The 24,604-nt window shown below is 38.5% G+C and overlaps 1 protein-coding gene and 1 non-coding gene across 2 annotated transcripts in view; one reads left to right on the top strand and one right to left on the bottom strand.

Moving 5' to 3' along the window:
- NUBPL (nucleotide binding protein like) overlaps positions 1 to 24,604 on the bottom strand; it is a 241,207-nt gene that overhangs the window by 32,329 nt on the left and 184,274 nt on the right. The window contains exon 8 of the mRNA XM_036276141.1: positions 10,268 to 10,353. Within this exon, the coding sequence (XP_036132034.1) occupies positions 10,268 to 10,353 (86 nt within the window). The remainder of the gene's footprint in view (positions 1 to 10,267; positions 10,354 to 24,604) is intronic.
- On the top strand, positions 23,072 to 23,135 carry LOC118622066. The gene has a single exon (XR_004957909.1). It is a non-coding gene; the product is annotated as a U7 small nuclear RNA (small nuclear RNA).

Genomic DNA, 24,604 nt, shown 5'->3' with positions numbered 1-24,604 from the left:
TGAAAGATTCCTTAAATATATCAGAAGTATTCAACTTCCCAAGTGAGACTACCTGCTGAGCACAGAGGAAAAACTAAGCTCAAGGATGAAAAGGAGAGAATAAATGTGTCACTTGCCTCTATTTTCACATAACATTACCTATTTCTAAATCATTTTTTAAGGCAGGTAGGCTTGGGGTATTAAATAAAATAGGATTTGGATGGTACAATAGACAAACTAGATGTTGAGAAAATTCTAAGACTGATATCAAACACACAAGTTTTGAAAACATTCAAGGGTGAAGGTATAGAACTCTTGGTCCAAACAGATAACCTACCACCATAAATGGTTACTCTGCCAGAAAAATAATAAACCACAATTCTGATCCTCATCACTAAGAACAATGTGTAGGGTCTTTGGTAATAAAAATGGAAAACGGAAAGAAAACACTGATAAGAAGCATCTAATATAGGCTCTAAGATCACCTAATTCTTCTTAGAAGACAATATAATCATTAACCCTTAAAAGTAAATATGAAAAAGTTCAAGACTACAGTAGGATTTTTTGTTTTTAGCCCGTAGGAAAAGTAAACCACAAGGAAAGCAAAATTCTAACTCTCTTTTATAAAATAAGTTAACTATTTGCAATGATGACATAGTTAAAGAATTTTCAAAATTATTTATAAGGAAAAAATAATTAGTTCAGTGACCAGCATTAGGCTTTAATATACAGGGCTGGTAAAAGTAGGTTTACAATTTAAGTAAGCAGAGTTTATTTATTTTTTTAATCCTCACCTGAGGATATTTTTCCATTTATTTTCAGATAGAGTGGGAGGGAGGCAGAGAGAAAGAAAGAGAGAAACACTGATGCGAGAGAAACACATCAATTGGTTGCCTCCCGCACGACTCCAACAAGGGACAGGACCAAACCTCAACCAAGGTAAGTGCCCTTAACTGAAATCAAACCCGTGACCATCTGGTCCTTGGGCCGACGCTCCAACCACTGAGCCAAACCAGCCAGGGCGAATTTATTAACGGTTGCATTATTTGCCATAAAAGCAGCTGTAAACCTACTTTGCTCCACCTGTATTTGTTTCCAGGTTAACTGCAGCACAGGCAGCCAGGTGTTCATCAACACCCATGGTCTCGTCTTCCTCAGCACATAGCTAACCCACATGTCTTGGGCTCCTTGAAAAACACGATGTGTGGTCATGTGACTGAGTTTTCATTAGTGAAATGTGAGTAGAAGTGCGTGCATCACCACCAGGCCTGGTCCATAAACAACTCCCATGTATATGCCTCTGTGCTACCTTCCTGTTCTGCCTGGTTCAAATGAGAATGGCCCCAAGAGTGACCTCAGAAGTCACATTTTAAAATGGCAGAGGCTCCAACAGCCTAAGTGATGTTATGGAAGAAGGCCACCCTGCTCACCTGTTCATCTCCTAGTACTGTTACATGAGCAAAAAATAAATGCATTTGCATCGCTATATATTTTGTAACAGCAATTAGCCTACATTAAATAATGCATATTTTAAATAATGCAAAATTTTAGGTTCCAAATAACTTTAGAAACTTAATAAATCTATATGAAGAGAATAATTTAGGCTCAATTAATATATTAAAGGAATAAGGAAATCTCAAAGACACTATTTACCTACATTTTAAAAAATTTCTTGTTAAGCCCTGGAGGGTTTGGCTCAGCGGTTAGAGTGTCGGCCTGCGGTCCAGAGAGACCCAGGTTCGGTTCCCACTAAGGGCACGTACCTCGGTTGCAGTTTGTCCCTGGCCCTGGTTGGGTTGTGCAGGAGGCAGCCACTTGATGTGTCCCTTTCACATCTATGTTTCTCTCTCTCTCTCTCTCTCTCTCTCTCTCTCTCTCTCCTCTCCCCTCCCACTCTATTTGAACAAAAAGTGGAAGAATTTCCACGGGTGAGGATTAAAAAACAAACAAACATTTCTTGTTAAAATTCTTATTAGCAAATAAACAGAATTGTCAAAATACCTGTGGCTTATAAATTTATCTGTTTCATGATAATATTGTATAAGTAATTATAGTAAGAATTAATTATATGATATATTATCACCAAGTGTTCAGATTCTGCCAAACACTGTACTAAAGCCTCTACATGCATTATCTTGTTTATTTCTCACCTCAACTCTGAGGGAAATACTACTGTAATTCCTGTATTCTGAGTGAGAACACCGAGGCATAGATTAAATTACTTGTTCAGGTCCTACAACTACAAAGTGACAGGTCTGGGATGTGAACTCTAGCATTCAGACTCCTTAGCTTCCCTTTTTACTATTATGTAAAAATGCTTCTGTAAGTGGTACCCTATTGCATAAAAATTATAATAAAATATATAAAGTAATCTAATTTATAACCATAAAAGAGGTTTATACTTAAAGAATACAGCTCTCTAAGTGCTTTAGAAAAATCTGTGTATAAGAGGCGACAAATACACAAGTAAATAATAAATCTGGTTCTGAGGGAAGAGCCGATCACATACATCTTGTGATGTGAATAGTATTACAAAGGCCAACACCAAATCATTTTCTCTACCAGTCTCTTCCTTGCCAAACAGTTTTAAATCACAACCCTAGGAAAATAAAGGCAAGGATTTGTGTCTGGGAATCTAACCTCTAATTTCTAGTTCACTGTTATCCTGAGCAGAAAACCAGCTCCTGGAAGACTAATCAAGGGCAGCATAACTTAAAATCCTTTCATTTTTGCCTCCCCCACCCCCCAACCACCCTATCCTATATAATCAATTGCCAAGCCTGTCAATCCTTCCTTCAAAATATCAATTACATTTATTCCCCTTTCCACTTTATTGCTATTAGTCTAGATCAGAGCCTTACTGCCTATCACCTACACCAGTGTTTTTCCAATTTACTAACTCTGTCTTATGATAAGAGAAATGTTTTACATTTTGATTCAATATCAATATACATATATATATGTGTTTATAACTGAGAACAAATCTTTATGAAATGATATTTTGTCTTCCTAAGAGCAATTTACCCTGATACTGTTTTAAAACTTCGGTTCTCTCTCTCACTGCACCGACTTCGTGACGCATGATGGGTCACAACCTGCAGTGTGAATAACTCAGACCACTGAAAATGCTCCTTTACTGCCTCACACTCTCCCGGCTCCTATTCTTTCTGTCCATCCCCACCAGAGTAAATCCCTTGAAAGCTCTATTCTAATTTTGTCTATTTCCTAATCATCATTCTTTATGGATTCCTTTAAAAATCTAAAAAAGAAAGTCCAAATTCCTAGCTTAGACCAGTGTTTAAGTCTTGACCAATCCTGGGCCTAGCATAGACACACCTAAACATATTGATTCAACTACAGACAAACTGAATAACCCGAACACAACTTGTGATTCCCTGCTTCTTTTCAGACTGGATTCTGTCCTTTCCCACCCCCCATATGCCTATGAAAACTCTACTGCACCCCTTCATCCAGTGCACCTCCAGGGAGCGGCTGCGTTGCAGGCACGGAGGGAGGCGAGTGGCCCTGTGCCCACAGAGCTGACAGCAAGCAGCACTATGAATGTGAAAGTACTGACACAGGGGAAACAGCATGTTAGCAGGGCCAGTCTCCCAGAGAAAAAGATGTTTAAATTAAGTACCAAAGGATACAAAGGAGCTACCGGGTAAAAAATGAGGGTAAAGGTTTCTTGGATGGGGAAACAACATGCTGAGAGCAGGGAGGAGAGAAACCGGGAGACAAGCAATCTGGCTGTGGCAGAGAGCATGCAAGGCAGAGCGGCCTGGTACCTGGGCGTAAAGGGAATAGCTGACTGTGGATGGCAGTACATTCCCCGCCAAATGTCAGTATAATAAGAATTTATCGTATGCCTTCTATATGCCAAGTAACCGAGCATTTAAGGACATTTAAGGCATGTTTTCTTGCCCTCCAGGAACTCACATTCTTCAGTGAAGACTGACAGGTTGGCCTGTAGTGGGATAAGAGTCAAACTAGATATATGTTCAAGTAGTTCAGAGGAAGAATTATTAACCTTTTCTGTCAGTTTGGAAAAAGCTTCCTAGAGGAAGTAATGCCTGAGCAGGGACTTGAAAAATGAGTATGAGTTCCCAAGTGGACAATGGCTTATCAGGCAAAGGACCAGCACGTGCAAAATTACAGGGACATGAAAAAAATCATGACTTTTCCATGAAAGAGCTCCTTGACAGCCCAAAGAAGAAAGTATTCTCAGGTTCCTCAGAATTTAGGGCCTCTGCACCATGATGGAGTTAGTCTACAAGATGATAAGGCACCTGAAGGAAAAGGTTTCATTCTCATTTTTAAAAAATCACCAATGGAGCTTTATTACAGTACTCTGCTAGAGAAGGCACTCAGTATCTGTAAATATGTATCTGTAGAACAGATAACTATTTTTTAAATTAAAATTAACCAAGTGATCCCTCATATATAGATGGAATAAGAGAGGGAACATACTTCAATCTACTCTTCAGGAGCTGGGAAGCAGATTCCTAAGCAGGGCTGGCTCGTGAAACCCTCTGACTCTAAAAGTCCCTTGTAAGAGAGGGCAACGGGAATGGGTGAGAACGACACAGCACTCGCAGCACTCACAATTAAAAGTGCATAGGATTGAAAAGTTCTATTATTTTTAAAAACCAGTCTACCTACAAATACTGACCTAATCAGGAATTTGGCAGAGTTGATATCCAGGCAGAGAAAAGAGAATTTAATAGTTCATCTCCTCCTCTCCTTCCCTGAGTCTTGAGTTTTAAGAAATTATTTAAATTAACTTCAGAATGTTCTTGTAGACGTTACTAAACTCTGTCCATACCAATGAATTCCAATGACACCACTGTTTCCATGGCAACTAATGCATTTCAAAAGGAGAAAAAATAGAGAGTAAAACTAAAAACAAGGGAAAAATGGAACAAAGTGGTATAAACAGAGCGTAACATTTCTCCTTTGCATTTATGGAACATTGTCTAATTTCAAATGCTTTACCATGACTTAGACTCCAAGGCTCTTAAGTGCCAGAGGGATCTCAGGTCAGCAAATCCACATCCCGTCCATGGCTTGGATTCCCCAGACAATGTGGCTGCACCATGTTGTCCACCTGCTTTCAGAGCTCACTGCTGGGAAGTTCTCACTCTCAATTGCAAAGATGACTGAGCACCTATTTTGTTCTGCTGGTTTAAGAGATAATTAAGACAGTCTAAAAGATTCTTTTAAAATTTTTGCTGTTTAGAGGGCAAATAATTAAAACACGCATGAAAAAAGAGCTGTACAATAAAGATACAGGACAATGTCGAAAAAGCCAACTTGGACTTCCGGTCAAGATGGCGGCGTAGGGAATCGCAGTATCGCGTTCTCCCACAACCACATCCAAGTTACAACAAAACTACAGAACAACCATCATCCAAAACCGCCTGAAATCAAGCTGAATGGAAGTCCTACAACTACGGAATTAAAAAAAAAAGGCAGCGACATCCAGACTGGTAGGAGGGGCGGCGGCGCGAGGGGTGGCGGCAGCGGCACGGCGGCGGCACGACGGGCTGGTCCCACACCCAAGTGTGGCGGATAAAAATCAGGAGGCTCCCGAGGCTGGGAAGGTCCTTCCTGAAGACTGAGGGGTCCCCGTCCCACACCAGGTGCTCCGCTCAGGTTTCCAGTGCCAGGAAGAGAAGTCCCCATAACTTCTGGCTGGAAAAACCAGCGGGAACTGAGGCTCAGGGAAGCTGACCTGGCTGGAGCCACAAGCAGCTCCTTAAAGGGCCCGCGCACGGACTTGTCGGACTCTCTCCCTCTAAGCTCGGAGGGGAGGCAGCTCCAGGGGCACCAGAGAAATACAGGGAGGAACTGAGCTGTTTGGCACTGGAGCGAGGGCTGGAGAGGGGGCTTTCTCGGGGACAAACGTGCTGTCAGAGGCCTTTGTTCCTTTGGTGAGCCCTTCCCTGGGGCGGCAGACAGTGGCCATATCTGGGACTCCAGCAACCTGGCTCACACTGGTAGCCCCGCCCTGCTGACTCCCTGAGGCCCCGCCCCACCCAACTTTTAGGCTCACCCAAGCTGTTGCTACTTGCTTAACCATAGGATTGGCCTGTCTTGGATCCTGCTTCAGGTTTTTCCTAAATTCTTTCAAACGAGCAGCATCGGGTCTCAGCGAGCCCCATACCTCTCGTTAAGTAATACACAGAAACAAACACAGGGAGGCAGCAAAATGAGGATACAAAGAAACAGGTCCCAAATGAAAGAACAGAACAAAACCCCAAGAAAAGAACTAAGCGAAATGGAGATAAGCAACCTAACAGATGCTGAGTTCAAAATACTGCTTATAAGGATGCTCAATGAACTCAGTGAGGGCCTCAAGAGCATAAAAAAGTACCAGTCAGAAACGATCGCTGCACAGTTAGAAACGAAGGAGGCTTTAACTGAAATAAAGAATAATTTACATAGCTTCAATAATAGAGTACGTAAATCCAAGGAGCAAACCATCGATTTGGAATATAAGGAAGCAAAAAACGCCCAACCAGAACAGCAAAAAGAAAAAAGAATCCAAAAAAATGAGGATAGTGTAAGGAGCCTCTGGGACAACTTCAAGCGTGCCAAAATTCGCATCTTGGGGGTGCCGGAAGGAGAAGAGAGAGAACAAGAAATCGAAAACCTGTTTGAAACAATAATGGCAGAAAACTTTCCTAACTTGGTGAAGGAAACAGACATACAAGTCCAGGAAGCACAGAGAGTCCCAAACAAGATGAACCCCAAGAGGCCCACACCAAGACACATCATCATCAAAATGCAAAAGGTTCAAGACAAAGAGAGAATCCTAAAAGCAGCAAGAGAAAGGCAGCTAGTTACCTACAAGGGAGTTCCCATTAGGCTGTCAGCTGATTTCTCAAAAGAAACTTTGCAGGCCAGAAGGGAGTGGCAAGAAATATTCAGAGTGATGAAAACCAAGAACCTTCAACCAAAATTACTCTATCCTGCAAAGCTGTCATTTAGAATCGATGGACATATAAAAACTTTCCCAGACAAGAAAAAGCTAAAGGAGTTCATTACTACCAAACCGTTATTATATGAAATGATGAAGGGTCTTTTTAAAGAAAAAGATAAAATGTAGGAACAAACAAAATGGCAATGAATACATATCTATCAACAATGGAATCTACAAACAAAATGAACAGGAAGAACAGGACATTCTCATAGATACAGAGAATATTTTGTTGGTTGCCAGTTGGGAAAGGGGTTGGGGGAATGGATGAAAAAGGTGAAGGGATTAAGAAGCACAAATTCATTGCTAGACTGACAAACCTCAAAGGGAAAGGGGTTGGGGGGGTGGGAAGAAATAAACCAAAGAACTTATAGGCATAACCAATGGACACGGACAATAGTATGGGAAAAGGTGGGAGGGGGGCGGGAGTGGGGAGGAGGGGGTCAATGGGGGAAAACTGTGGAACATCTGTAATACATTTTACATCCAACAATAAAGATGTGGAAAAAAATATATATATATATATGTAAAAAAAAAAAAGAAAAAGCCAACTTGGAAGGATTATGCATTTCCAATTTTTCATTTCAACTACACCAGCCTCACACATCCGAGACCAACCACATGGACCTTCTCTCATCTTCCAGAAATGCTCCAACTCTGCAAACTCCAACTCCAACATTAAATTTCTGATCACAAACAACTCTATCAGTCCCTAACTAGTCCAGCACTAGTCCTATGAGCCGTATAGAGCCTAAGAACCTTCCTTTGGAACACTTCCTCACAGTATTTCCTGGCTGATATCCTCAACCTTTATCCTTTAGCGGCACTCACATAGCAATAGCCTAACCTGGACTTAGTGACTGTCCATCCCTCTTCCCCAGTGTCAGGTTCCACAGGATTCTCTATCTCACCTTCTGTCCTATAGTCTAGAGAAGATTTGTCAGAACAATTATGACATCATTTACCTCTTTACATACAGGGCAGTAAGTGTAAATGCTTCAGGTAAGTGAAAGTAACATAAGGACTGAAAGGTAGGCTGAATTTGGCAATGAGGGTGATTAGATTCCCAACTGGCAAAATGCACGTAGGATCTGCCCCATTGCCATAGTAGCCTCAAGTGACAGCATCAGTTGAAAAGGTCTTTTGTTAGCCCTGGCCGGTTTGGTTCAGCGGTTAGAGCGTCAGCCTGCAGTCCTGAGAGACCCGGGTTCGATTTCCGCTAAGGGCGCGTACCTCGGTTGCAGTTTGTCCCCGGCCCTGGTCGGCTGTGCGGGTGGCAGCCACTCGATGTGTTCCTTTCACATCGATGTTTCTCTCTCTCTCTCTCTGTTTCTCTCCCTCCCTCCCACTCTACCTGAACAAAAATTGGAAAAATGTCCTCGGGTGAGGATAAAAAAAGAAAAGGTCTTTTGTTATACATAATGATAATTTACCAAGGGGAAATAACAAAAAGCTCTTGTTTCTACTCTTTCGAAAACCTTTTCCTTAAGGATTTCCTGATGTTTTTGAGTGAGTTGGACATAAGCCTCCACCCTTATCTTAAAGAATGAGAAGTTAAGCATTCACTTATTACTGACAGCATGGCTGTTACCCTGGCCTTGGAGTGGCAGTAACAGACCATTGGCCCTGTTATTTAATTTCTGCCAGAAGAAAGGATTATGGATTAGTTGGTCTCATATTTTCTGGTAGAGAGCCCTCTCTAACTCGTAAAATCTCATATAAGTGACCATATTTAGATATCTGAGTAGGCATTACTTGTATCAGTTTATCTTGGAGGGCATAACAGGAAGTCACATTGCTCAAACTAAGTGCTTCATTGAGACAGTTTTCTGTCTGAGGTGGGCATTTGGCTATCATCGCTTTACATTTTTTCTAAGCTACAATTCACAACATAGAACATCATCTTGGGGGTATTATCATTCATCCACATATAAAAGCTGTCCCTAAAACACTTTCCAATTACAATTTTACTGCTGCTAGTGAGAATACTGTCAGATCGCCTGGAAGGTAAGCATACAGGTACCATCTTTATCGGGCCCCTCGGTTTTCATAAGAGCACGCTGATACAATCCAGAGTTCCATGGTTGGTCAATGCCTACAGCTCTGCACTACTTGGTAGGTGAGAAGAGGTACCTATCCAAGAGGATAATCTCAACTCCACTACTCTACTATTTTACTCTTTTCAGATGCTCTCCTGAGAGAAAAACATTTATGAAAGCATCCCTGAGAATCTATTCATTCTACTATATCACTGGATCTTAAGCTATGCCATAGTTTCATTGAATAATTTAACAAGTTATGAATTCTCTCCATACCAAACACAAAGCAAAATACAATTTGGGGAGGCGGGAAGGAAGACAATCATGAGAGCCCTGAAGTTAATCCATGGGCTGAAGTCTAAAAAGTTCTGCTCTATAAACTCTAAAATCTATCCCTGAATTCAGCAAGGCCTCTGGAGCATCATATAGATGGAAGCGTCACACTGGCTTTGCACTGAAATGCTTATTCTCAGCTGTGCACTTGCACATATCCACTTGCTTTTGCTGAGGTACACTAAGAGGGAGAGACTCTGTTTATGGTAAAAATGATGGGACTGTGTTCATATACACAGGCTTCTTTTCCTGAGGACCTAGGGGAGACTTCTGCCTCTCTAGTCACAGCTCTGCTCCTCTTGAGCATCAAGCTCTTTTTTTAAACTCATGGAAATGGACAGTTTATAACAGTCTTATGTTTCTTTCCCTGTGGCTGCTGGAAAATCAATGGCATACTTCTAGCATGCATGTAAGTCCCACTCCATTTGATTGTAACTGTCCTTTGTCTTCTTTTCATCATAGTTTTAATTTGTTCTATTTTGCTATGTTGTATAGAAAATCCTGATACATTTTAGAAGACAGTGAGCTAGAAATGAGTTAAATTGTAGGAGACAGAAGCAAAAAAGACATCTTTTCCACCTGCGTTCCCACTGGTTATCTATTCAAGTGTATCTATCTAAATGATTTCCTAAAATACTCTTGTTATTTGTGGGGGGCGGGGGTCAGTGAGAGTTGCAAGTATTTGAGAAAGGTAGTACTTGTTCAGAAAACTCATATTGCAAGGATATTTTAGAATTCTCCTTGATAAACATAACGTGTGTATATATGTTTGCACCTACATGTGTGTTTTTAAAGTAACCATAAAGATGAAATAGGGTTTTCATATAGACTTCTGCACAGAACTATAGTAAAACTTGGATTGTATTTCTCAGTGATTTGCTGCTTCAGTTAGAAGTGTCTTATATTTCTGCAACAGTGAAGCACAAATGCTTACAGGCACGTGAACTTTTCGAAACATCTCAGCTCCCTTGTGTGCATCCATCAGCGCAATGTCCTGGGGCGTGGAGACAATCACAGCACCTAACCAAAAGAAAACAAAAGGACAGCAAAATAATAATATCATTATTTCTTTATGGAAAGGTTGCTTCCAAAATTATGTCACTTACAAGCTAAAAGAATCTTACTATATTAACTACTTACGTAATTTGTATAAATTTTACATACATAAATGGGAAAAATGAGGAAATGACTACTTTTCTTTTGCCAATTTTGACTCTTCATGTCTAAAATTACAACAGCCTGACCAGTGATTCAAGATCGCAGCTGTACCATCAAACCTCCTTCCCATTCAGACACCCTGCTATTTGGAAGATGCACAGGCCAGCTTACTTTCAAGAATCTAATAGTCTACTTAGGAAAACCGAAAAATTAAGGATTACAACACAGTGTGCTAAGCATTATAGCAGAGGTATGCTTAAACTGCTATGGAATTCTAAAGGAGGAATAAAGAAAAAAATAACTAATTAAATCTAGGGGAGGAAGAGGGAAGGTGATCATGGATGGGGTGAGGAAGCAGGAGATAAGGAGACACGGTAGAGGAAAGTTTCCAGAGAGAGGTGATTCCAAAGCCTAGTTCTAAAGGTTTGTATTACAGAAAACTCACCATTGTGGGGAATAATTTAGTGGGGGCAAAACTAGGTGTTGAGCAAAAATTCAGCTGCAAAATCATGATGGCCTAAACCAAAGCTGCACTGAAAGTAGGTGAAGATGGAGGCGTTCCTGGGTCCCCACTGTTACACTGCAGAAATCAGGTGGTTCTATGCTATAGTGCTTTGAGAGAAAGTGCAAGGCAATTTTTTTCTTTAAGTGGAATCACCAGGGGCCTGGCTATGACTTGCTGAGTCTGTGAATTTCTTAAATTTTGTGGTTTCTTCTTGATGCTAATCTGAAAAATAATTAACACAAGCATATTCTAGAGCACCTGGATAAGCCTCGTCCTATAAATACACACTGCCATGACATTTCGGAGCCCCAAACCACCAAATTGGCTCCAAGAAGCAGCAGTTCATCATAGCTAATGAAAACAGAGGTATGATTAACAATAAATAACAGTGCACCAAGTGAAAGTCAAATGATACTAGACTACTGTCTGAAGAGCTATTTTAAAGAAGTCAGAATAGAGAAAAGTGGCAGCAGAACCAAGTTACCACAAAGCATGTGGCAATATAGGCATGCCAGACCCGAAAGACCTATGCAGTGGCCACAAATTCATCTAGCAGTTGGTCTTTTCATTTCAGTAAACACTTCATCTTTCACATAAAGTTAACATCATTAATTTGAATGTTATTGATTTTTTAAGTTCTACTTGTATTAAATCTGCAATTTTTTAAAGTTTAAAAAAATTATATAAGAGCTATAAGCTTAAGGAATTTATGTTTACACCTAGTTAAATAGCCTTACAATAAAAATAAGTCAATACGGGGTATAAAGCAGATTGTTTTTCCTTTAGAAGGAGGGTCTATTCATTACTCAAGTTAGAGAAACACTAGCCTTGGAATTCACACATAATCAATTCAAACTTTTTATTCCATAGCCAACTACCTGTGTGACTAGGGCAAGAAACAGATTGAGTTTATCTACAAAACAGCATAGTAATACTTAGGTCGTAAGATGCTTGACAGATGCTTGGACAAAGGGTAAACATTCAATAATGGTAGCTGTTGTTAATAATATAATCATTATTATCGTTACCAATAAAATGTCTTACAAGTTGTTGAGAAGGCCATTTTCATATTTGTCATCAGGCAGCTCATCCTACTTTTCAAACTGTTCCATGGATCACTAACTACATCCTTCTATTTTGATTTGCTCTGCCCAAGAAACCAAAAACTAGTCAAAATTCTCTTTCCATTCTTTTAAAGATGGATGGAAATCACATCTCTGCAAAAATTATACTCAAATCTACTCTACACATCCAATATATTTCCACAATTCACCACCTTCTGTTACTAATCTATTTCGGTGCTTTTTTTCTTATCCAGGCATTTGGAAGGGATCTAATTCCAATTCTACTCCCATCTAGTCGTGTGACTAACCTTGGGCAAGTAACTCAGAACTGCTCTAAGTCTCAGTTTCCTTAGCTGTGAAATTAATGCAAGGACCACATAGTCTCCAAGGTCTCAGCTAGCTCTCTGATGATATGATTTAGCGTTCCTTCTTAACTAGAGTTTCTAAAACCATCCCTCTTCAACCTGATTGCCTCAGTAAACTTAAAATTTAAATGAATGTGAAATGCAACCTCCCCCAAGAATTATGGCCCCTCAATCTCAGAGCCATTCTCTTTAATGTAAACGAAACCCCCCTTGGCTATTTCCTCCAAATTTTCTCCTTAATTATATACTAGTATACAGGGAGTTTTCTATTACATTAGCCCTAAAAAATAGCTTTAGCTTTTATACGATATAAACATTTTATTGTTTTAAATATCCTTTGGCTGCTACACAATACAGTTTCATGACCAGTTATGATTTTTCTTCTTCTTCTTCTTCTTATTTTTTTATCCTCACCCGAGGACATTTTTCCATTTTTTTGTTCAGGTAGAGTGGGAGGGAGAGAGAGGAACAGAGAGAGAGAGAGAGAAACATCGATGTGAAAGGAACACATCGAGTGGCTGCCACCTGCACAACCGACCAGGGCCGGGGACAAACTGCAACCGAGGTACGCGCCCTTAGCGGGAAACGAACCCCGGTCTCTCGGGACCGCAGGCCGACACTCTAACCGCTAAGCCAAACCGGCCAGGGCGATTTTTCTTATTATTTTAATCAAACAAATCTAATGACATAATGACTTGCACAAAACAGGCACTTTACAAAGGATCAGCGATTTAAACAGTCTCTGTATTTTCAAATCATCTGACCCAGACTACCACTATATGAACTCAGAATTCCTTGAACTAAGAGTCAAGAGTTCTGGATTTTAGTTTTGTCAACTGTGCTAAAATACTTTATAATTTTAAATAGCTCACTAAATCTCAATAAACTCTTCTATACGACAAACCTATTTCCATTGGTCCTATTTAATTTAAAGAGCTGTTCCATTAAAAACATGTAAAAGTGTTATAAAAATGCCTGGTGACATTATTTTGATAGCTGTAAGATCCTAGAGAGAAGAATTAAAGTGACTTGGTTTTCTCTGTAATACTTAACTCTAACAGTGTCACAAATAAGTATCCACGCCATCTGAGTTTCTTTGTCAAGTAACCCAAACAGCACCATTCATACATCAACTGATAACAACCTTGTGACAAGGACAACAATCATCTTCCATGTCCCATCAAATGCTCACAAAACATGTAAACATTCCATTGGAATTATTAGCCACATCTATAAAAGATTTTTAGTGTAAGATTTTTTTTCCTGAAATATATGCTCGTAACTAAAAACTAAGTCCTTGATCACAATACAATCAGTCTTTAGAACACTGTTCTGAGAACAAATTTTCTAGACTATTTCTTAAAGAACAAAAATATAACTGGCCCATACATAAATCACTACCTCTTTTGTTATACCAAATTTTAATACATCATATAAGTAACCATTTCAGACGGCCCCTACTTTGACCTTTTGAATTTAGGATAAGAAAGCAAACAAACAAACAAACAAAAAAACAAAATCTTCACTAAAATTAAATTTAATGGTTAATCAATCTGTGTATCACAATCCAGATTTTTAAATTTTAAAAAAATTATGTCAAATTTTTCTTGTTAATATATCCCTTAACTTAAAATATCATCTCCAAATATGATATTACATTTTATCTGTATGGTTCTTGGCTTTGTAATTTTTACTTTATAAATTTTAACTTTTCTCAGGGCTCATGGAATATGAACCAATATGAACTAGCTCAGGTTTTCTCCCTTTATGCCATCACTGATGATGTCACCTGTTTTGTGATGGAGGGTTTGTTAGAAAACTTGTGCTCCCTCTACTGACCACCAAGGAATGTCAGTAGCAACAAAGAGAATGTTTAGTTTGCAATAAATGAGATTACTTTCTGGGGGAAAACACAGATGTATCGCAAGATGAATTTTCTATCTGTTTGCTAGGGTAAATGTCTAAGTCCAAACAGTTAAATACTATTGTTTAAATACTATTTCCCAAGTTGTAAATTTTTTAAGGCTTTTTATCAGCTGAGATTTTACTATAAAAGATTAATTTACTAAAAAAAGAATTTTGGCAAATAAACATTCTAAAATATAACTATCTAGAGTATTGCCTTAATTGCTCATTTCTCTTGACTATTAAGAGTAAAATCTATTTATAACTGCATATCTGGATTTGGGTCATAATTCAAAGTAGTTAAACATTTAAAATTGATTATTCCAAATGTTAAAAGTACCGTAATTATTCCAGTGTGGAACCATTCGACGACGCCTTTCTTTCTTTCTTTCTTATTTATTTATTTATTTATTTATTTATTTATTTATTTATTTATTTATTTATTTATTTATTTTTATCCTCACCCAAGGACATTTTTCCATTTTTTGTTCAGACAGAGTGGGAGGGAGAGAGAGAAAAGCATCTACGTGAAAGGGACACATGTAGTGGCTGCCACCCGCACGACCCAACCAGGGCTGGGAGCAAACTGCAACTGAGGTATGTGCCCCTAGCAGGAACCGAACCCGGGTCGTTCTGGACCTCAGGCTGATGCTCTAACCACTGAGCAAAACTGACCAGAGTTTGACGATGCCTTTCTAAGTCTAGAGGGCACAAATTGTATCCTATTGTCATGCTTGACTAAGAACTCTGGTGTTGGAATCTAATAAATATGCACAACAAAAACTGCTTGTAATTATACCGGAATTAGTAATTCTATGTCCTACAACTATTGAGCACATTAAGGTAAAATCAACCAAGATTTAAAGAACAAATTAACTGCTATATAGTTAATGTTCACAGTGCTCCAATATTTAGTGCTCCTGATTCTCCTTAATTCATTTAAGATTGTTGCAGCCAAAGTAAATAATCATTCAACTTCTGTTAGGTTAATATATAAATAATACCAAATATATAATTGTTTATAAAGTAGATTGGCTTTGGTGTTATGTAGCTCTCTCTTGTCTTTCTCTTCTATGGCCCATAAACTTCCTGAATTATAATCATTATTGCTATAAAATCAAGAAATGCCCACTAATAGTAGTATCAGATTAAGTAAAACATGATAAAAATGGTAAATTCACTTCAAATGTACCCACAGACTATTTCCACAGGAAATACACATAATTCTTTTGAGTCACTGCTTTGGACTCTATGCTCGATTCTAACAGAGTAGAGAATTGACTATAGTCACAAAGGAGACATATTTTATTAACATAAAGATGAATCATTATTTTGCTCACTTTAGATATGAATGTTACAGAAAATTATGTCCATTGCCGCCAAAAAGAATTAATAAAACACAGTAATTAGTGGAAACCACAGTATTTCAAAGTCACTAGTGAGAGACAGCATGTGCACTTTGGAACTTTAAGAATTCAAGTTCATCAAAGGAATCTGGATACATACCTGTTATTTAGGGACAAAGATTGGCTCTTCAATAATTGGGTCAGCAAGTAATGGGCTTCCAATCACCTCACCTTAATGATGTTAATGAATGTACCAGGGTTATCCAAACTGCCTTTCACTAAGGAGCCACTTGGGGGAAAGTGAGGATTTCAGACATTTTAAAGAGCTTGAGCTGGAACCAAATAGCTCTCTCATGCTCACACTAACTCTTCTGCTCGCGTGCTCTCTCTCTCTCTCTCTCTCTCTCTCTCTCTCTCTCTCTGGCATGCACGCGCATGAGTGCGCGTGCGCGAACACACTCTCATCCTCTTCACTTCTAATGTTTCCTGTTTCCAGTCAAGTTAAGATAAAATCCTCACTTCTTTCCAGTGTTAAGTCCATCTTTATGCTGATAACTAAACACCTTGGGGAGCCTACCTGTTGTACATATATGTCTCTACAACTCAGAAAGCTCTTTTGCTTAGATTTACTATTTTGCATTTCAAATTCTTTTAGATGTATATATAGCTCAGCCTGCCCATACTCACAGTGAGCCACCACTGCAGGCTTGTTTGTTGAATAACAGAATACATTACTTTTTATACACATTCTTTCTCTAGTACAAACTCCAGAGAGAAAAACTGCTTCTTCCTGATTATTTAACTCTCTCACTTTATTTATTAACCAGGTTTATTTCAAGAAACAGAAACTGAGATTTTATATGGAAAAGCTTTGCTCCATTCCCAAATATTCCATTTCATACTTAAGATGTGAAGACATTCTTCAGAGCTATACTTAAGGTTCTGATCAAATATCTAACATCTATGACCAAGCACAAACATTTTAAAATGATAAATTGTGGGACTTGTATTTTTTCTACATGTAAATGTTTAATGGATTTCAAAGTAGTTTTTATTAGGAATCTGACTACCCATTGGCCATTATACTACTCATTCAACTTTAAGACATTAAGGAATTTTAACTGTTAGTCAGTCATATCATGAAGAAGTACCCAGAAATTCTTAAAACACAAAACTGAATGAACTGTTTAAGAAGTCTCCCATCCAAACACAGGCTAATCAAGGAATTCAAACATCAGATAAGCTGGTCTAAACAAAGTGATTCTGAAAGCTGACTATGTAAGAATCACTTGGGAGAGCTTTTAAAATTCTGGGTCTTTCCATAGTTCAGAATTTTTAAATTCTCAGACTATGTCTTTGAACAGTTAACTGATACACCATAATTTCTACCTATAATATATGTTTGACCCAAATATAAAAACCCTAAAAAGTTTATTTCTTCTAAAACTTAGATTGGAAACATTGTTGTTCATTAACCAATGGCATTAATATGTAATGTTATAACTTAATTCCCAATCTAACAACGACTAAAGTTTCAGACTGAATACCACAAGTGCCCTAAAAGATAAAACTCTGGAATAGCCCTGGCCGGTTTAGCTCAGCGGTTAGAGCGTTGGCCTGCAGTCCAGAGAGACCTGTGTTCAGTTCCCGCTAGGGGCACGTACCTCGGTTGCCGTTCGTCCCCAGCCCTGGTTGGGTCAGGGCCCTGCGGGAGGCAGCCACTCCAAGTGTCCCTTTCACATCAATGGTTCTCTCTCCCTCTCTCTTCCTCTCTCTCCCTCCCACTCTATCTGAACAAAAAACAAAAAAGTGGAAAAATGTCCTCGGGTGAGGATAAAAAAATAAATTAAAAACAAAACAAAATTCTAGAATACAGTTTCAAGGCTTTAACACTTGGCTACAATTTATAGAACAACAAAACAAATTTATTTTGTAAATAATTTTTATAATTTGATGAATAAAACAATAATTCTCTTCTACATCATGCTATTCTTGCCAAATATCCATTACTTATAACTCTATCCAACATTTGCATGGAAATACAGTGCACCTGGAAGAAGTCCAAACCTGACTGTCTTCTTTACAGTTTAATTCTGCAAAATGAAAATATAAATGAAGATTTACTATCTATGAGTACTGGGAAAAGCGATGACCCAAGTCTTCCACCTCTAAGGTGCAAGCATGTTTCTAGCTTTACAGTTTGAGGTCATTATAAATTGCAAAATTATAGGAGACACATAGACAAAAATCCAAAGTAGCTAAGTATTTTATTTTGAGTTTTTAATGGTTTTCTAAAAGATTAGTACTGGATATCTTTAAAGAATTACTCTGTTAAATTGGAAAATAATTAAGAAAGGAAAAAAACAGTTGTTTTAAAAAATATATTTTATTTAGTTTACCTAATTTAACTACTATGTTTCTTTGGCTTCGGAAGAGTAAATACCAGTTAATCAAGGAAACTATTTTAAGTGATGGCTTGTGGTCATTCACTTACCTAACAATGGCAATAACAAGTTCTTGATCCTCCAAACCCCACTCAGTTTTCATTATAAAACAATCCAAATTGGCAGTCAAAGAGTATTACCATAAGAAAGATCATTGATTAGGCCAAGCAAACTGCTAGTAGAGGGGAACATGCCAATGTGGACATGTACAGCTTTTTCTCAAGAATCTGATGAGTGAATTCCTGTTCAGTTACTATAGCAATCGGCCCAATGCCCTTAACAAGCACTAACTGTCTTTCATTTTAAACAATGACTGAAATATTAAGGTGGTTTAATTTAAAATTCGTGCTCCATCTCATTTACATGAAGGAGAGGCAAAAAGGCCTCTGGCTTTCTTTCCCTACAGGGTCCAGAGAGGAAGGGCTTTAGACAGGAAGAAAGGGCAGCACCTCATTTTCATAGCGAATACCAGTCTGCTGGGCAGCTTCTCTTGAGCCCATGGATATTTAGCATATTATCTAGCTGATGGCTCTGCTAAACTCAGCTTCTCCCTCTCTAGGAGAAAGAAATCAAAACAGGACTCTCACCAGGACCACCTAGCTGTCTTCTGGGCTACTTCTGCCCTTCCCTGGGAGGAGAGAGAGAACAGGGAAGGGACTATGAGGGAGCCTCTCTCAACTGCTCAGTCTTCGCCCTTCTACGATAAGAATACTCTCCAAAGAGTTCATTCCTGCATCAATCTTTACTTAATAAAATGAAGGGGGACTTTTTTCATAACTCTATCCTATCAAAACAAACTCTTTATCCACTACTTCCCACTACACAAAATATACTTATATCACTGCTTATCTACAATATAAATATTCTGTGCACAAATTTGATGACAGTACAATTTTGCCTTGTAATAGTATGGATTTTCACTAATTGGACTGTACTACTAGTATCTCATTAGCTTCAAACTTAGAAGGCAGAAATTATTTGCTTTGTGTTTCATCTCTTGCAAGCCACTAATTCACAATTATAATGATGACCATGAAGAAAAGAAGCTGTTCTGGGTATTTTCCAGATAATAACTGCACTGCACTTTTTTTCCTTCCCAAGCTCTGTGTCACTCTCCACTCCTCTCTGTCCTGATCAGCTGACCTCTGCGGACTCCATCACCTGAGTTTCCATATGCTCTAGCTTCCAAAAGGCATCTGCCACCAGGAGGTATCAGTACAATAAGAGACCATGAGAGGAGAAAAGGTTGGAGTATTAGTACCTACCTCACACTCTGCTCCTCCATGCCTGCAGGAGCTTTGGCCTTATCTGTGTCCCTCTGTGGCCACAGACCCCAATAGGTAGCCCCTCTCCCATGGCTCCAGCAGCTGCAAGGCTGCACTGACTTAGTTCACTCCCTTGCCCTTCAGGCAGAGGGACAGTATCAATTTCTAACTATCATAGTCTCCAGGTTCTTCACCATCTCTTGTTTTAATGATGCCCACACCTCTGTAACTAGTCCCCTGCATTAAACTCTGTTCTGTTCATTCCTTTTAAGGTGTGTCATCTGTACTTGCCAGGACCCTGACTAATACAGCACCCTAATATAAATAACTTACTAAAATTCTCCAGTCTCCCGAAAAAGAAATTACGCTTCACATAAAACATGTGAAGCATAAATTCTTCATTTAATTCCAATAGTTAATATCAAATTAAGATAGTCTTCAGATAGTCACATACAAAGGAACTCAGTGAAGAAAAGAAAAAATATTTTAAATAAAAGCTATTAGAATTCAAATATTAGCACAGTGTATATATTTTCAAAAAGTTCAAGGAAGTTACAATGTTCCTCAAATAAATGTTAACTTTCTTCTATTACGGAAGAGCAATTAAGTGTTCAGTAATTCCTAAGAGTTCATCACTATGCATTAAAAACAAAACAAAAAACAGAAATCAACCCTGGAATCTACCCGAGTCAGTATATGGCAACAACTAACTTTAAGCTAAACAGACAAACAACAAAAACCCAGCAAACAGCAAACTAAAAACATTAAAAGTAGTAAGAAAAATAATAAAATAAAACCAGCACTGACAACGCTGCCTTTTCCCCTTGACAAGTTCAGTAAGACAAGAGCAAATCCAAAGACTATAATTAGTTATTTCCTATCCTTATTCTGCCTCCTTTCCCTCCAACAGTTACTACAACTACTAGGTATTTGTAGTATGTAATGAATCAGTAGTCCATGTAAGCTCATAGTTAAATCATTAGCCACTAATATTGCTGTCAACACATTTATGACTATTGTTGCTACACAACACTTTTAACACAAATAAGAGGGTAATTTTTTCCCTTTGAAGTTTCTTCTTATAATGAGCCTGTCATCCATCCTATGGAACACATACAAAAAGTTGCTAATTAGCATTCAGAAAGAGGATCTTTTGCTTGTACAGGTCTGTCTTCATGAATTTTCCAAAAGGATGTCTCTTTCCAAGTATAAAACATTTCATTTCATTCTCCACATGGCTTGGAGAAATAGAAAGTTGACATAAAGGCTCTTTCTAATTCATAGCATTTCACCACCACCCCCCACCCCAAAAAACTTCTTTTAAAGTGTTCAAGCAGCTTCTTAAAAATACCATGCATTTACACGGAGCTTTTAAATTCATTCTCTCATTTGATCCTTTAAGTCTGTGGAACAGTCAAGTGTTCCACAGGTAAGGATAAAAAGTCAGAGAGGTAAGTGGTATCTGGCTAAACATCCTTACAAGTAAATAAGAGAATATCTTATTATTATCTTATGATGGATTAATGCTAGTTATTCCCACTAGTAATTAAATACAGAGCCTGCATGAAACCACATAGCAAGTGCCCACGTGCGGAAATATCTCAGACAAAACAAAGTTAATACTAAAAGATATCAACTGACCACAAGGGTATTATACCTAATACAGGAAAAAGAACGGCATAAATAAATCTAAACTGAAATACAAGTATTTTTTTCTCAAAGGGAGAATAACATAAAGTGAATTTTTTTTTTTTTTTTTTTGCTTAATTCTCACCAGATGATATTTTTCCATCGATTTTTAGAGAGAGTGGAAGGAAGGAAGGGGGAGAGAGAGAGAGAAACATCAATGCGAGAGAGACATATCGATTGGTTGCCTATCACATGACCCCAACTGGGGTCAGGGATCAAACCCCCAACCCAGGTATGTGCCCTTGACTGGGAATTGAACCCTTGACCCTCCAGTCTGCTGGTGGGTACTCTAACCACTGTGCGACCATCAAGGGAAAAAATATCATTTTAATAAATGTATCTTTAATTTATACATTTCATTTATTTAATTTATACATTTTTAAAAAACCTTCTGCGTAAAAGCAGTTGGTGTCAGAGATAGCACCGGAATTGGTTAGCAGTATGGTAGGAAAGATAAGGGGGACAAATCTGTTCACATAAACAGTGATAAACAGTTAACCAGCTTTGTCATTTATTCAATCAATATCAACTGCATAAGAAATACTATGATGAACAGGGAAAAAATCTTGCATTCAAGCAGCTTACAGCCTAGTTGGGAAGATAATAGACACACACAGATAAAACATTCACTGATTCAGTATTTCCTGAGTGGTTACAGGAAGGCACTGAGTTTGGCTCTGGGAGAAATACAAAATGAATGAAACAGAGACTTGGCCCTCCAGGACTAATAGTCTGGTACAGAAGATAAAAGAGTTATGCAGGATTTGAATGGAGAACATGAAAAGATCCAAATAAGATTCTATGTGAGTTCTAAGGAGGGAAAATGATTCTTAACTGGAGCTTTGGGGAAGATGGCAAGGAGGAGACATTTGAAATAAAAGATATGCAGGATTTGGTTACCCACTGACTGGGCAGGAAAGACATTCTAAGTGAGTGTAAAATGTATAGAAAGACAAAAACTTTGCAAAGTAAAGGGAATAAAGTTTTTGGGGAGGGATCCCAGGTTATGTGAAAGTTTAGTGGGAAGGACAGAGAAGTCAAATCAAGGGGAACTCAAATGGGAGTCTAAAAAGCTTATGTGATTTGTGGCATGTGGGACACAAGGCAGAACATAGAGTAGCAAGAAGAATTCTAAATTCAATGATAAGAGGAAAGGAAATTAGGTTCACAGTTAGAGAGTAGATAATTCACTTAGGCCTAGAAAGGCAACACGATTCTGACGGGCTGTTCCAGATTACATAAATTGATGAAAGCCATGATTCAAAGCAGGCCAGCAATTATTTGGATGGTACCCTTCCCTCTACGTCCTGGGAACTGGCTCAACTGTGCTATTTTCTTAGATTCGTTAGCTGTGAAATGACATTGGCCTGAATAAAACCAAACTTCAGGAACTAAGCCTTTAACAAACATACACAGGGACACAATCACAAGCACCCCCCTGCCAACTCCCCCCCATATCCTTTTTTATCTGGCAATTCTTTTCTAATTATAAAATTGATACATAGTTCACTGTAGAAATCTAGTCTTTTCACTGATACTAATTTTTAAATTGACATGAAAGCTCACAGTATGAGTATACGAACAGCTGTAATTCTCTACTGAGAGCCAGGGTACCTGAAAACTAGCCAGATGCCCAAGACCAGTATGATCAGCCCAAGTCCCAAGAATCATTTGGGGGTTCTACTCTTAAATGTCAAAAGACTTTGCTTCTAGACCACCTCCAGACCTTCCCTAGAATGTATGAGTTCAAGAGGCCCAAAGAAATCTCTTAAGAGTAAAAAACAAAACAAACAAACAAAAAACCATACACACACCACAAAAACTGAATACAGTAAACACCAATACAGACTGTTAGTTGGATACTCAGCATATAAAGGTGCTCAGGTTTAGGCATATTCATAGACAAATTTATTTTTATCAGAGATCACCTAGATTAGAATAATTTCAACCTAAATGGGTTTGAATAAACTAAAACTAAACTCAGAAAACCAATGAGTCAGTACTTATAGATTTTTTAAAAATTTGTCTAGGAGGTCTTCCCGTTCTCACCAGAAGACCCTGTCACAGAAAAGAAACAAAAAAACCAAACCAATGAGTCAAATATTGTTGGGTTTTGTACAAAGGCAGTTTGATGTAGAGGTTAAGAGCATGAACTATAAACTCAATCAGAACTGGTATGAACCTCAACTATGACTGACTGCAACTGTGTGACCTTGGGAAAGTTATTTAATCCTTAAAAGATTTAAGAAAATAAAGATAATACCTGTGGTAATTTAATAATTAATATATGAAAAACTATCATTAGGTAGAAGTTTATTAATAATAAGCAATCAGCCCTGGCCAGTTTGGCTCAGTGGTTAGAGCGTCGGCCTGTGGTCTGGAGAGACCCGGGTTCGGTTCCCGCTAAGGGCACGTACTTCGGTTGCAGTTTGTCCCCGGCCCTGGTTGGTCGTGCGGGTGGCAGCCACTCGATGTGTCCCTTCACGTCGATGTTTCTCACTCTCTCTCCCTTCCTCTCTCTCCCTCCCATTCTATCTGTACAAAAAATGGAAAAATATCCTCGGGTGAGGATAAAAAAAAATATATAATAATAATAATAAGCAATCATCACCAATTTACACAGAAATCTACTGTGCTTAAAGAATTAGTGCTTTCCATTTACTTTTTTATTTTTATTTTAAAATTTTTTTTCTTTATTGATTTTTTTTTAGAGAGAGAGGAAAGGAGAGGGAGAAAGAGATAGAAACATTGATGAGATACAACATCGATTGGCCGCCTCCTGCATGCCCTCCACTGGGGATCAGGCCCACAACCTGGGCATGTGCCCTGACCAGAAATCAAACCAGCAACTTCTTGGTGCATGGGTGGATGCTTAATCACCAAGCCACACTGGCCGGGCTATTTACTTTTTTAGGTTATAAAAATATATATGTTTATTATAGAAAATTTAGAAGATAATGAAACAATAATTTTACTTTCATAGTCAAGAAATAACTAAGTTTGTGTATTTTCAAAAGCATCTATAGTACTTGGCCCTATTTATTTTTGATGGACCAGATTTGGGAAATGACACATATGTTAAGTTTCCATAACAGAATTATAGATCACTAGAAGTTTCATTCTCAAATTTCTTCCCCTTAGGCCAAGAAAAAGCAAAGCAAACCAGGTATGGTACTATCTTGAATACTTTATAATGTATCATATTTATTCTTTATTTTATTTTTTTATTTATTTTTTATCCTCATCCGAGGACATTTTTCCATTTTTTGTACAGACAGAGTGGGAGGGAGAGAGAGGAAGAGAGAGAGAGAAAGAGAGAGAAACATCGACGTGAAAGGGACACATCGAGTGGCTGCCACCCGCATGACCAACCAGGGCCAGGGACAAACTGCAACCGAGGTACATGCCCTTAGTGGGAACCGAACCCGGGTCTCTCCGGACCGCAGGCGGGCGCTCTAACCGCTGAGCCAAACCGGCCAGGGCTATCATATTTATTCTTTAAGGCTCCTCTCAATGAAGTGTTTTACAGT

This window comes from Molossus molossus, unplaced genomic scaffold, assembly GCF_014108415.1.
Source record: "Molossus molossus isolate mMolMol1 unplaced genomic scaffold, mMolMol1.p scaffold_m16_p_1, whole genome shotgun sequence".
NCBI classification, from domain to species: domain Eukaryota; kingdom Metazoa; phylum Chordata; class Mammalia; order Chiroptera; family Molossidae; genus Molossus; species Molossus molossus.
This window is presented reverse-complemented; position numbering and strand designations above follow the sequence as displayed.